Here is a 13,681-nt window from a genome sequence, read left to right as displayed (position 1 = left end):
ACGAGAAAATTATCTCGGATCTTTTGATCACAACTTGCTCTTATATTTATGAAGTTTATATTTGTACGACTTTATTGTTAAAATACTTCGTAATAAGACATAGTTTGGACAACATACAATTGGTTTACGGATTCTGAAAGCTGAAGACCCCATGTTTTCAAAACAGTATAACATTCATATCATCTATTATTAGAAGATCTTCCATCGCGATTTTTCGTAACTACACCACAGGGGTGGACCCGGTACCAGGTCCGTCAGGCTTAACAGGATATTATTTGTAGGCTCCAAATCCTCTTATTTCACTCAGTGGCCTTTGTGCCCTGGCATGTGGCCTTTGTGCCCTAAAAAATTTTGTGACACCGAAGGTCAAATGGCCTTGCCCCTAAAATGACGAAATTCCAAGCCTGGGATAGAGACGGGAGAGAGATGCAAAGAGAAGAGGGGGGGGATGAAGTGGGTGAAGCATGAGGAAGAGAGGGAGGTTGTTCTGTAGTTGTAAATGTTTCAGGACGCCCCGTGGCTGAGGATAAGATCATCTAACTGACATTTCAAACTGCAACCAACAGCATAACACATTGCTAGAAGCATATACAGATCATACACACCAACCATTATAGCTTCAGCAGAGCAGAAGCTGGGTAAAAATGGACAAGTATGCCTAAATCAATGAAGTAATAAAGCATTCAAAGACACGATGCGCATTTTGGTTTTTTTTTAAGAAACTCATTCAGACATTCATCTTTTCTACCTGCATAAGTAGTCATGGGGAGTCGGAGCCTATCCCAGCATGCATTGGGTGCCTGATGCCAATATTGAAGCATGTGCGCCGTCAAATCGGATGATGTGACTTGCGTGTTGACAGGGCAATTCATTAGATTTGAATCAGCTGAGAGTGTTTGCGTCTCATTATGCATTTTAATGCCGAGTTCCTGCAGTGGTTCGGAGCCGACGTCCTTGCCCTTGACAGGAGAGGAGAACAGCCTGACAGCTGAGGCATAATGAAGTTTCTGCTTAATGAGAGAGAAAGAATGGGAAAGAGGAACTGCAGAAAGATAAAGAGAGAGAGAGAGAGAGATCGAGCAAGAGGGCGGTCAAGGAAGAGGGAAATGTCAAGCGAGAGAGAAAGGAAGAAACACAAACACATGGAGAGGCAAAGATGAGGAGCTGCAGCAGGAGAGATGGAGCAAAAGAGATACTGGGAAAAAGTGAGGGAAAGAGAGAGAGAGAGTGAGAGAGAGAAGGGAGGATGTTCAGAGGTTCCAGTAATAAAGTGCGACTTCAAATGAGGTCAGGCCGAGTTAAGAAGCAGAGCGGAGTGATGCGCAGTTTAAGCCCAGTTAATCACCTCCTCTCTTTGGGCTGCCTCACATATCCAACTTTCCCACCATCCCTCTCTCTCTCTCTCTCTCTCTCTCTCTCTCTCTCTCTCTGTCTCTCTCTGTCTCCGTTTAAATGAAGGGCAGACTAGACAGCAGCCATGTAACTGTCTAAATATTCACATAAACAAGGGACAGTGAGAGATTGGCCTTCGTGTGCATATATTCAAAAACCAATGGGAGGATTCTGAAGGGATCCTTGAAGAGAACACTTTTCATCAGCCGATTGACAGATTGACTTTCTGGAAAGATGTCAAATTCAATAAAAAAAACCCATTTGTTTTAAATGGACATGCCATTTGGACGTCCTGGTGGCTCAGTTGGCTAAAGCACCTACCATGTACCCGCCTGGGTTTGAGTCCAGCCTAGGACCTTTGCCCCCCCCCCCCCCCCCAGCCCCCCGCTCCTTGGCTGCTGGCTGCTGGTAATCAGTGAAGGTGGCAGAGCAGCTGACCTTGACCCGACATTGAAGCTGGTGTTCGGGCAGGCCTGGCGAGTCGATGGCACGTTGCCACGATGGAAGTGAATGTGTCTGGGCAGGATGTTTAGGCGATCCAGATGTCCTCTCTGCAGGGAAGACGGGACTGGTAACTTATTCTGGGAGAAACTGTACATGTGTAGCAGAAAAGTGAAAAAGAAAAGTTATAAAACGGAACAATAATGCCAGTTCCTGCAAATTTCCAGTGTGCCTAGTCGGTTGAGTTATGTCTTTCCAGAACAGTAGTTAAGGTGACTAGAAGAAACTATGGTGATGGTGGTGGTACCAGTCCAAAGGTAGGGCTGGTATAAGAAGCCATCATGAAATATAGGAGGAACAGCACATTGTATACCAGAGCTGAAGCCAACACCAGAGACCCCTTTTCCACCAAATTAGCTCTGGTTCTTGAACTGGTTCCGTTCAGGATTCTTGGAACCTTGGTGCTATCTAGCGAACCGGCCCGCGTTTCCACCAGTTTTGAGCGGAACCACTGTAATCAAGGAAGCGTCATCAACGGAGGGCGTTGCACAATGCACACCGGAAGTAAACAGTACTAGCCAGATGGCGGATCGCATTGATTACCTGCGAGCTTTTGTTCTGTTATTATACCTGTAGAATATGACATGCCCACTGATGTCGTCACGGTTCTCACTTGAAAACCTGCTATTTTTTGGTTACAGCTGGGAACCAACTATTCGGGTTCCGAACCAATCTATTTTTGGTTGAAATGCTCTGAATTTTTGGTCGAAAATTAGGTGCGCAAACTGGAACGGATCCCGTGCCATGTTGGTGGAAAAGGGGTAAGAGATTCCTGCCATGGTCCAGATAAAGCCCTTCACCGTCTAGCATCCGGTCCATTTCAACCCATCATCAAATTCTGAGCTAAGGTCATAAATGAAGCTTACAGATTCAGACAGAAGTGACACACTGTTCCGCTGGCTTGAATATCATGAAGACAACAAACCCGCTGCTTCTTCAGCTTTTCATCATAGTAACACAGTAGCCCACCTGGACGCTAGAGCCAAATGAGCATGATACAGTCCATTGAGCAGGGAAGTGTGACGTTGCCAGGGATGCCATTGGGCTGAAGGTACGGACGTGCGTCCCCGTGCAATGGCGTTGCCTCATGGATTCTAAAGGTCATGTTTTGTACCGTGTGCCTGCAGTCCAAAATGCCTTTGGAACACTATAGACATTTAGAAATGGAATTGAAGGCAGTGCAAAGCGGCATGCTGTGTTTGAGAGGATGACGCCTCAGATAGTGGAACCGGAACCAGATTGCAACAATTGGTTCGCGGCCCAATGGTATCGCAACAGAACTGGGCAGAGAACAAAGTTTGACAAGCCAGAGGACTAGTACAAGCGTGACATCTGAAGGAGAACACTCAACATTCTCGCATCAGCCTCGAGATCGCTTGTCTGAGAGTGATTTACACTTTCTTCGGGGGCCGACAGACCATCAGAGATGAGCGTGACAGCTGTCTGCCAGACATGCAGCATTGATGCAGAGGCTCTAGGCAGCGCGCTCGCACTCTTCAGCATTATGTTCAAAGACCACAAGCAGCCTTAAGAATAAGAGAACCTGACACTGTTCGAGAAGGGACTCAGCTTTCTCAGTGAAATGTCATTGCACAGTGCCTTTATGAATGTGTAATAACTGTATGTGCTGTACTTTACTCTATTGGTCAAATCGGTACCAGCGGCAAGGAGTTTTTGTGAATATTTGGAAATACTACAAATAGAGAAGGCCTAGAAAATTGATAGTACAAGAGTGATGGAGAAGTATCCAGAGATGAAAGGCAGGAAGCTTCAGTTCAGCATATTCTTATCAGGCTTCTTGCTGTTTTTGCTTAGCACTGTTCAGCTTTAAGCTTTTTGTAGTGTTTTGATTTGACATCCCATTTACTGCTGGACTGGTATAGCCTACTGCATGTGCTAGCTCATGTCATGATGTCATACAGTTGTTCTACAGTAGGTTTATATTGTTTGGCAACTGATACAGGCTACTACACTCCTGCAGGTGGTATGTCCATTTTTATGTTATTATGCTTTAGCTTTATAGTGCTCTAGCTGCTGTCTGGATTTGATATTATCATATCTTTGATGCATGTGTTTGGCATTGCGTATTGGCATCATGCATTTTTTTTTTTTTTAAGTTAGACCAAGAGAGAAAGAGATAATGAGTAAAGAAGATTACATATGTGGAAGATTACATATGTAATCTAGTGTGTTTGTGTCTGAATCTTTTGTCTTTGTGTACATGTTTTTTTATTTGTGTCTGTCTGGACATGCCTGTGTGTACAGTTATATTTATATATACATACATGTGTGCATTTCTAAATATGTGCTGGTACAGTACTGAGTGTTAGTTTGGCACTGTGACATTGAGAGAACAGCTGTAGTCCTGCTCTACCCCCTCCTACCACCATGATCTGCTTAAACGAATGTCAGGCAGCAGACACACACATATATACACTCTTGATTAAAATCAATACTAATGAAACTTATGCTCATTGTTCCATGCCAGGGAAAACAGCAATTCACAAAGGAAATTTTGTCATGATATTCAACTTGTGGCAATAAAAGCATATTATAGTTTGCAAACCGAAGTCAGTGAACCTTTTAGCCGAGCACTCAAAGCAAATTCACAAATTCTTCTCAGATCTGGGGGATTTAATTCCCAAATCTGTCAGATACACATAGTGGTTGAGGGAAAAAATTATGCAATAACACTGTGATAATCAGTCCCTTCAGGAGTATGATATTTTGCAATCTCAATAATTAAGGCATATTCAACCAATGCCTGCAATATTTGTGAGAACTTGCAATTTTGCAAAATTACCGCAACTTTTCCACACAGAAGGACCAAATCAACAGAGTCTGTGTAATTTTTGCCAATCATTACACTATTTTGCATAAATTGGTCCAATCAAACCAGTGTCAACAAACTGTCTACCTTGGTCTTCTACTACAACCAAAGACTAGTAGATGGAGGAGGATTCAGACCACAATGAGTTGTTTTATTCACCCTACAGGTGTAGCAATAATAATAATAATAATAATAATAATAATAATGATAAAAGCACAGGTGGAAGAAGTTGAGTATACATAGGTTTTCATTTTACCTGCATTATTATAGCTTCCATTTATCCTGAGCCATTGTTTTGCCGACACAAATCTAAAAACATAAATTTTTTTTCATTTTTTAAATGAATCTATACAGCTTTATAGTCATGAAACATTCACATGGACCGGTTTTGTTTGATGCTTATTGTGCTAAAGTTGAGTTGAAGGTCATTTATTAAGACTAGAATCCAAGCACAGTGTCTTCCTTTGTTGTTTTTCTGTTCAGAAAATAAAAAAGGATGAGCACTAAGATATTTCCACTAGTTTATATAATGTAATATGCAGTGTGCTTATTATCATGGGATCATTATATATGACTGAATATATATTGAATATGACTAATGGGAGGTAGATAAAAGTATCTAATTTGTTAGGTATTTCTATATTTGCCTTGAATTGAATTTTTGAAAAAGGAAATGTGAAAAACGAGTTGATTTTTTTCATTGTTGCATTTTTTTATATTTCTCAATGCACTGGACTTGGACGTCAGGTCACGAAACGCTATCTTCACATGAGAGAGACAGTGTAAGCAACACAAGGCTTTTGCTGGATGATTCACTCTCTTATTGCTTCAACCAACCGGCATCTCAATGGTCGGGGAGAGAGAGGCTGACTTCCAGAAGCAGCAGTGCCCGTCTGAGGAGGCTGAAGATCCAGCTTTCAAAATGGTCTCCAACGAACCTTTGGCCTTGTGCTGATGCAACAAAAAAACGAGCGACGAGGCGCCCTGACCCTGTCTACGCACAACTTGAATATTCTGCTGAAACGCTTAGAAATGTGACAGCCCGTCTCCTTATGGAGAGAGAGAAAGAGCAGAGGGAGAGGCGACGGGTGAAGGATTGCGGAAGACTGATGAAAACGAGGACAGAGAGGAGGAGGGACGCTCTTAAAAACTTGCAAATTTGAACCCACAGTAGGTATTACCGTACGCCTCGTCTTTTCCCCTCTTTTTCTTTTCTGAAAAGCTGTGTATGCAGCATCCACCCATGTAGGACAGCATTAGCCTGCAAGGCTGGCAGTATCCATGTTAACATACAGGATTATCCTCATAGAGGGAGGTCATGTTTAGCCCTCAGGCATCTATACAGCCAACACTCAAGTCTGTGTATAGGTCTAAGAATTATACAGTCAGGGATTGGGGGGTTGAGGACAGATGTTGTGGGCAATAATGACTTTGAAGTGCCTATAATAACAGAAAGGGGACATGCTGTATCGAGTGCTTTCATAAGTACACAGACGATTAGCACACCCCATTAACTTAATCTGTTTCTGGATTCTGTTTCTTCTCCTCTGATGTTACCACAGGCCTTTGCCTTCTTGGAGATGTTTTGAAGTCGTGGCGAGTGCTTTGGAAACACAAACAACAAACGGGCTAAATTGTCTCTATTCCACATTTAAATATGCTCTTTAGTCCTTCCACTGTAGTTGTCCTCGGGGTAATCCTAATGTAACATGCTCTCAATGAACTGCGATGGAGTTGGAAATGCAGAAGCAGCACATCGGTTAATCCATGCTCACATCAAAAGGAGGCCTCAGAGGGGCGGTCAGAGGCATCCACTGTCATACCACAATGGCACCTTCTGCTGAGGCGCTATCACCCCAGTACCCCAACAGTAGCTTTGGTTATATATAGTGTATTTTTTTTCTCTCTCCCCGAAAGTTGTTGTCTTTGCTATTGATAGGACTGACACTATGTAAGAGCAAAACATCGGTTTTGAGGCTGTCAAAATTCCATTTACAAATCATCAAGCTCTTCAATAACGTATGCAGAATACGCAGTGGTGGAAAGTGGAATTTACTTTTAAAGTACTGTGCTTAAGTACAATTTTGAGGTACTTGTACTTTACTTGAGTATTTCCATTTTATGCTACTTTGTACTTATACTCCACTACATTTTAGAGGGAAACATTGTACTTTTTACTCCATTACATTTATTTCACAGCTATAGTTACTAGTTACTTTTCAGATCAATATTTTATATTTAAAACATTTGATCATCATCATCAACTATAAAATAGCATTGTTATAGATTAGACTACCCAAAAGTATAGCTAAATTGTTAAGATTAGCTTCACGTTGACAACTTTAAAATGCTGCTTACATGTACATGTATGTCAATAAATCAGTATTAATTTTCCAATAATTTATGAAAAATATAACTCTAAATGGGGGCAGTTTGCATAATGAATACGTTTACTTTGATACTCTAAGTACATTTTGCTGCCAATACTTATGTACTTTTACTTAAGTAAGATTTTGAATGCAGGACTTTTACTTGTAATGGAGTATCTTTACATTGTTGTATTGCTACTTTTACTTAAGTAAAAGATCTCAGTACTTCTTCCACCACTGCAAATATGTAAAAAATTTGGATGGCCAAATAAATTATTTTTGTTCTTTAAAGGGATACCTGAGTACTTTGAGTCTGTTATTCATTCATTTGTTGGGTCCGTTCAAAATATTATTACAGATTAGTGACTTCTTTAAATTGGAATTAGGACATTATACTAATTTAAATAACATAATATTCATTTACAACCAACATCACAAATTAAGATTAAGATTTGTAAAATTGGTATTGGCATCTATAATCTTACAATGGAATGCAATTTTCCTTTCAACTCCCCTCCCTGGATTATGGCACAAAGGATTGTAACATCAAATCCTGCAAACAAGTTTTTACAAACAATGCAAACAAGTTTTTGCGTAATCCAGCAAATTATCAACAATATTAGCTATCAACAATTCAAAAGTATTGTGTTTTACAGCAACTTAACTTCCAATACCCTTGAGTTCTGTGTATATGTGTGTGTGTGTACATTTTAAAACATAGCCTATACTATATGTTGACAAAGAAACCCATTTGCTATTACCTGTATGTTGTACTTGCTTCACTGAAATAGCGATAATCCTACAGGAGTATGATAATCAGATAATGTCGCAGTAGCAAGTTAGCTAACGCTAGCCTGATCAGCTTATATGTGATGCAAAGTTCGGCTCTTTTGTGAGATTTGGTTCTTTGAGTCACTATGAAAAGATTCAGCGCTGCAAAGCCGTAAACTAATGACTCGTATGGCAGAGTAATTTCTGACTCCCAGTTCCTTATGAAGAGTCATTCGCCATGAACAAATCGTTCAGGGATCTTCCAGGGATTTTGAAACTTAGCCTATACTATATGTTGACAAAGAAACCCATTTGTTATTACCTGTGTGTTGTACTTGCTTCACTAAAATAGCGATAATCCTACAGGAGTATGATAATCAGATAATGTCGCAGTAGCAAGTTAGCTAATGCTAGCCTGATCAGCTTATTTGTGATGCAAAGTTCGGCTCTTTTGTGAGATTTGGTTCTTTGAGTCACTATGAAAAGATTCGGCGCTGCAAAGCTGTAAACTAACGACTCGTATGGCAGAGTAATTCCTGGGTAATTCCTGAGTCATTCACCATGAATAAATCGTTCATGGATCTTCCATCACTATAGTTTACTGAGGTACTGGGCTGCAGAATGAAACATCAATAACAATTCACAGCTATGCTGGTATTAAGGATATATGTGCATGTCTGTCTCTATGAACTCCTGTGAGAGAGAGACAGATTTCTGTATGGGTCTGTTGTGTTTTGGTGGCTTGTTTTTCTTCCCAGCGGGGCATTGATATTTAGATATGATATATTAGCAGCTAGCTGAATGGCTAACAAGCTGGTTTACTTCACCCCGGGGCTACATGTTGTTTATGAACACAGAAGCATGAATAAATATCATTTCACATCTATATTTGGATTTTGTGGAGCCAGTGGGTAAATAGGCGGTATGGATATGGATTTTGAAACAGTGGAGATATGGATGAGTGGAAATTGCTGTTTTTCCACTCCAAAGTGGAACAAACGGCAGAAAGAGATGGATAATATGCGGTATACATGAATCGTTGGGTGACACAAATTGCACCACCAGTGGGCCCACATTGGACAGGCCTCAGTTACAAAGTGATTTTCAACTTTAATCCAAAGACGCTTTTACTCATCCACTTCACTAAATGGATTAACATTCAATTGAGTGAGGGTAATTATCATGAATTTAACTTTTCCATCCCTCCTAATCTCCTCCGCTGTGATATGTAAATTGAAAATCAATTAGAATAAATTGAAGTTCAAGCCTGTTTATTGAAATCTAATTTACACAATTGTAAGAGCCACAAAACTAGCAGGAAAAAAAGGAAAGTAGGACATAAGGATCTATTTCTTTCCCTGTTCGTCTTCACAGCAGTCGGAGGAAAATTGAGAGAGAGACAAAACGACTTTGAGTAGAAATGTTGACCAAGGAACAGCTTTTACTTTGTTTTTCTGAAGAATATTGTATGCCATTTTCTACGGTAATTGATAGTGAACAGTTGTGAGGCACAGGGACAGTAGAAGAGAGACAGAAAACGTAATGAGGGAAAAGTACAAGGTTTGGGCCTTCATCACTGAGCCACCCAAACAGAAACAAGAACAGGGTTAGACCGATATGGGTTTTTGAAGACCAAGGCTGATATTTTTGGACTGAAGAATTGTATTCTTCTTCAGAATTGTATTCTTGTCAGGGTGGAAAAGCCTCTGAAGCAGCATTTAGACCATCATTGGACACTGAAACTGCATTGAAAGCATGTGGGTTAGCAGCTCCTTAGGGCAGGGTGAGGCAGGTTTCATTACAGGTTTTACAGGCTGGTGAGTAAAATCCTCCCACACCACACTGCATTGATGTCTCTGGTCAGACATCTGATATAAAAATAAACGTATTCACTAACTGTAGTCAGACCTATATAACATATTGGAGGTGGACGGTACTGTCTGGCTGATATCCGTGTTTTAATAGAAGGCAAATATCGGCCCGATATATATCAGTCTAACCCGACTCCCAAAGGTGTTCTGTAAAAGGCATCAAATCATAGAACTACTCCTACATAAAGCCCAGAGAGCTCTGAAGCTCACAGCACACAATATATCATAGCAGGAGCTTTTCTGCCATGTCCTCTCTCTTTTATTAGATATTATAGACGGGGCTGAAAAAGAAGACAAACACAGGTCAGATTAAATTTCCTCTCCGTAAGTGTTAACCTTGGAAATCTTGTCTGGCTCAATGAGCACTGTGGCCCGAATGGCCTCCAGATGCTACTGCAATTAATTTGCATTTGTTGAGTCCAAATGCAAGCCATTCAAAACCTTAGCGGAAACCTTGATTGCACACCGTTCTGCAAGAGGCTGCCGGTTAAAGATGGGATCTGATGCGATGGCTTCCTCCTTGAGTGTATACAAGACAGATACAGTGTATGTGAAAATCCTTTGTTGTTAAAATCTACTTTGAATGTCCCAGAAAAGGAAAACTCCTCTCCATGTCCACCATTCACCCATTCAACATAACAACGTAACAACTAGCGTAACTGCTAGCATACACGTATCTAATGTTCCCAGGGTCCTATGTTCCCCAGTTCAATATTCTGTTAACACACATTAACCCTCCTATTGTGTTCGGGTTGGGTTTTTTTTATTGGAACAAGGCTTCAAAACAGCTATATAAACACAGCAAAACCAATGGTTATCATTTTATTTGATTTTGAAGGTCTCTAAAAAGAATTGTTACATCTGCGGTGTTCCGGGTCAAATCTGACCCGGCAGAGAATATTAAAGAGTCTGGGTGGTTCTGTGGATAAACTTTTAGTCAAACTTGACTCAAAACTTGACTCAAACATATTTTTAAGGTTCCCATTATGTGATATATGGAGCTGTGGAACATAGGACCCTGGTAACATAGGACCTTGGGAACATAGGACCCTGGGAACATAGGACCCTGGGAACATAGGATCCTGGGAGAGCACATATGTAGAACTGGGAAACATAGGACCCTGGGAACATAGGACCCTTTGTCATGTTCCCATTATGTGCCATATAAATCTGGGGAACATAGGACCCTGGAAACATAGGAATGACTTCACTTAGCAAGGCCTACTATGCTAACATTACTTTCTCAACAAAGGATTAGACGCACTTACAATGAACTCCAACAAACAAAATGCAGAACCTAAATCAGTCAATCTAATCTAATGGTAAATGACGGGAAATCATGATCAAGAAACCAGGAAACTTGAAATGAATCTGCTGCTAGCTAACCAAACGCTTCCACAAGCAATTTGAACAGTCTTCCAGTACAACAGCAGTGAAAACTAGTGTTAGAAGGAACAGTAACTTACGGTTCATCAGATGAACAGTAAAGGTCATTGCCACAGGTATTTCAGGTATGGCAGTTCAACAAGGACCTAATGAAAATCCTACAGACAGCTGGACCTTCTGGCAAGCCTAAAAACCAGCGTCTGTTTTCTGTTGAATATATTTTTGACATCTCTCCCTCTTTGTTCCTCTCCCCCCCCATCTCCTCTTATTCTCTTCCCTCATTTCCTCTCTCTCTTTTTCTCCCACCCTCTTTCTCATCCTCTGTAGTCTCATCTTGTATCACCACCTATAAGAAAACCCCTCCACCGGTGCCACCCCGAACCTCGACCTGCTCCACGTCATCCAAGCCCTACATCTCCATCACGGCCCAGAGCAGCACAGAGTCTGCGCAGGTACTGGAATCAGCTTCACTTCTTATAAATGTTAAATTTGTCCCTTGTATTGTTATATAACTTGTTATGCATGCTCATTTGTCAAATATCATACTGTATTGGCTATATGCAGTGGTGGGGAAGCTACTCTGTGGGTGCGTTCACATCAAGCATGTTTAGAACGGTTTATTTGAACTCATAATTTTATGGAGATGGATGTTGACATCTGATTTCCAGCAGTTAACTAACCCTAACCCTAACCCTGAATGGAAAGCCTAGCAAAACAAAATGAACCAAGGGCAAACCGCAGTCTGGACTGATGCTCATATTCAGCTATTTCTTCTTGTGTTCGTAACTGGTAGGAACACAAGAGAAGGTAAGTTATGGCAAAGAGTGACGACAAGTTTATGATGCTTCGCTAAAGTTACAGGGACTGGAATCAGATAAATGGATGGAAAAAATACAAGTCCTTTCTTTTCTTTTATTGCCAAAAATAATTGGTAGTTGCAGTGGTTAACTACACCTCAAAATTACATAAAAGTAATAAACTGCTAAACCCGCTATCCACATTTGAATTTAGTTGAACTACCACCTAGCTGCTGCAAAATCTAGTAAATGATTAGTTTAATTGCATGTAGCAAACCAACACCAACCTGACACCAAATTTATCCTTCGGTATTGTTGAGTTAGCATCTGCTTCTTCCCATCCTAACTACCATGATGCATCTCACCATAAAAACAAGGTGACATATTTATTACTGATTGGCCCAAAGGGAGACTGCCTTGTTCCTTATTCTAGTCAGTCTTCACCCAAACCTAATCATTTACAAATGATCAGTGGATGACATTATCATATTAACACCGGGTCTTTTCAACAATGTTCCATGATTTTTTAAAACCAACCAGGATGCTTACATGGAAGGAGAGGGGCCAAGAGGCGACATGACCATCCAATCAGGGCTCAGTAACTCAACAGAGAGCATCGACAGCATGAAGGCCTTGACAGCCGCCATAGAGGCTGCTAATGCACAGGTTAGTGTGTGTGTGTATGTTGGCTTGGTTGAAATGCTCAACATACATCTCTACATCTTCTTGACTAAACAAGGTCAGCACTGTACATGATGTACTTGATTAATGATGATAGTGATTACGTGTGTGTGTATATTCGTACATATACGTATCTGTGTGCGTATATGTTGACCCCTTTGTCTTTACAGACGTGTGGATGCCTGGAGGTGTGTGTGGTGTCTATTCCTCAAGAATAGAAAACCACAAAAAGTGGTCAATTGTGGGAGAATTTTTTTTCAGACCTGATCTAGGATTATTTTAAGGTTTGGGGGAAAAGGTAGGTAGCCACAGCAAAGTAACAGAAATACTGGCCCTGATTTCCGTCCAGGATACCTGCAGCAGGTGTTTTTACTGATTAACACACCTTCAACCAGAGAGTTGGAAGTAATCAGTGAAATCAGCTGGTGTAGTGTTTGGTTGGAATGAAAACCTGCAGAGTCTCTACCCTCCATTGTAATTGATTTTCTTCCAGTCCCTGCAAATGGATGATAGAGCACCTATTTTTGAGATTCAAAATTCGTATCCAATTCCGGACACTTACTTTCGTCTGTGTCGGTGTATTCATATACTCAATATTAACCCTTTATTAACCCTTCCTGTACCTTCACAATGTTACAGATACTTGTAAGAAGTGCAGGCTATGTACTCAAAGCTCTTATTTTTCCATTTATCAGCCAATACCGATTCTCTACATGAAGTAACTGTCGCCCAAAGTGGGATTTAAGGCTTCCCGCTTCTTGTTTGTGACTAATTTCATAACTTAGTGTTTTATATGCTTAAATGTGTATAGATATTTATGAAATTTGATACCTAGCTTCTGAAATGTGTATTAATTTCCGTCACTTAGCGTTCGGTTGGGAACTCTGTATAAAAATGTCGGTAAACACCGGAAATTACGCGAGTGGCCGTAATTGGATACAGTGTCCAGAATTGGATACAATTCCATTATATAAACCAGGCATTCATGACAGTGAGTTGAAATGGACTCAGGTATAGATTTTAGGAAGTTTTGAACATTAAATTACATATAACTTGTTGAAATTCTAATCATGTGCTAGTGTG

General features: G+C 40.7%; 1 protein-coding gene across 1 annotated transcript in view; it reads left to right on the top strand.

Annotated features, from left to right (window-relative positions):
• LOC139665643 (disks large-associated protein 1-like) overlaps nucleotides 1–12,786 on the top strand; it is a gene marked incomplete at its 3' end in the record, with an annotated part of 47,201 nt that extends 34,415 nt beyond the window's left edge. Inside the window, exons 5-7 of the mRNA XM_071544725.1 lie at nucleotides 11,448–11,572; nucleotides 12,458–12,583; nucleotides 12,769–12,786. Coding sequence (XP_071400826.1) covers nucleotides 11,448–11,572; nucleotides 12,458–12,583; nucleotides 12,769–12,786 — 269 coding nt within the window. The remainder of the gene's footprint in view (nucleotides 1–11,447; nucleotides 11,573–12,457; nucleotides 12,584–12,768) is intronic.
• Between the last annotated feature and the right edge of the window lie 895 nt (nucleotides 12,787–13,681).

Source organism: Centroberyx affinis, unplaced genomic scaffold, assembly GCF_046629955.1.
Source record: "Centroberyx affinis isolate AG114_WGS23_722 - 3 ecotype Tasmania unplaced genomic scaffold, CSIRO-AGI_Caff_v1 ptg004644l_1, whole genome shotgun sequence".
In the NCBI taxonomy this organism is placed as follows: Eukaryota; Metazoa; Chordata; class Actinopteri; order Beryciformes; family Berycidae; genus Centroberyx; species Centroberyx affinis.
This window is presented reverse-complemented; position numbering and strand designations above follow the sequence as displayed.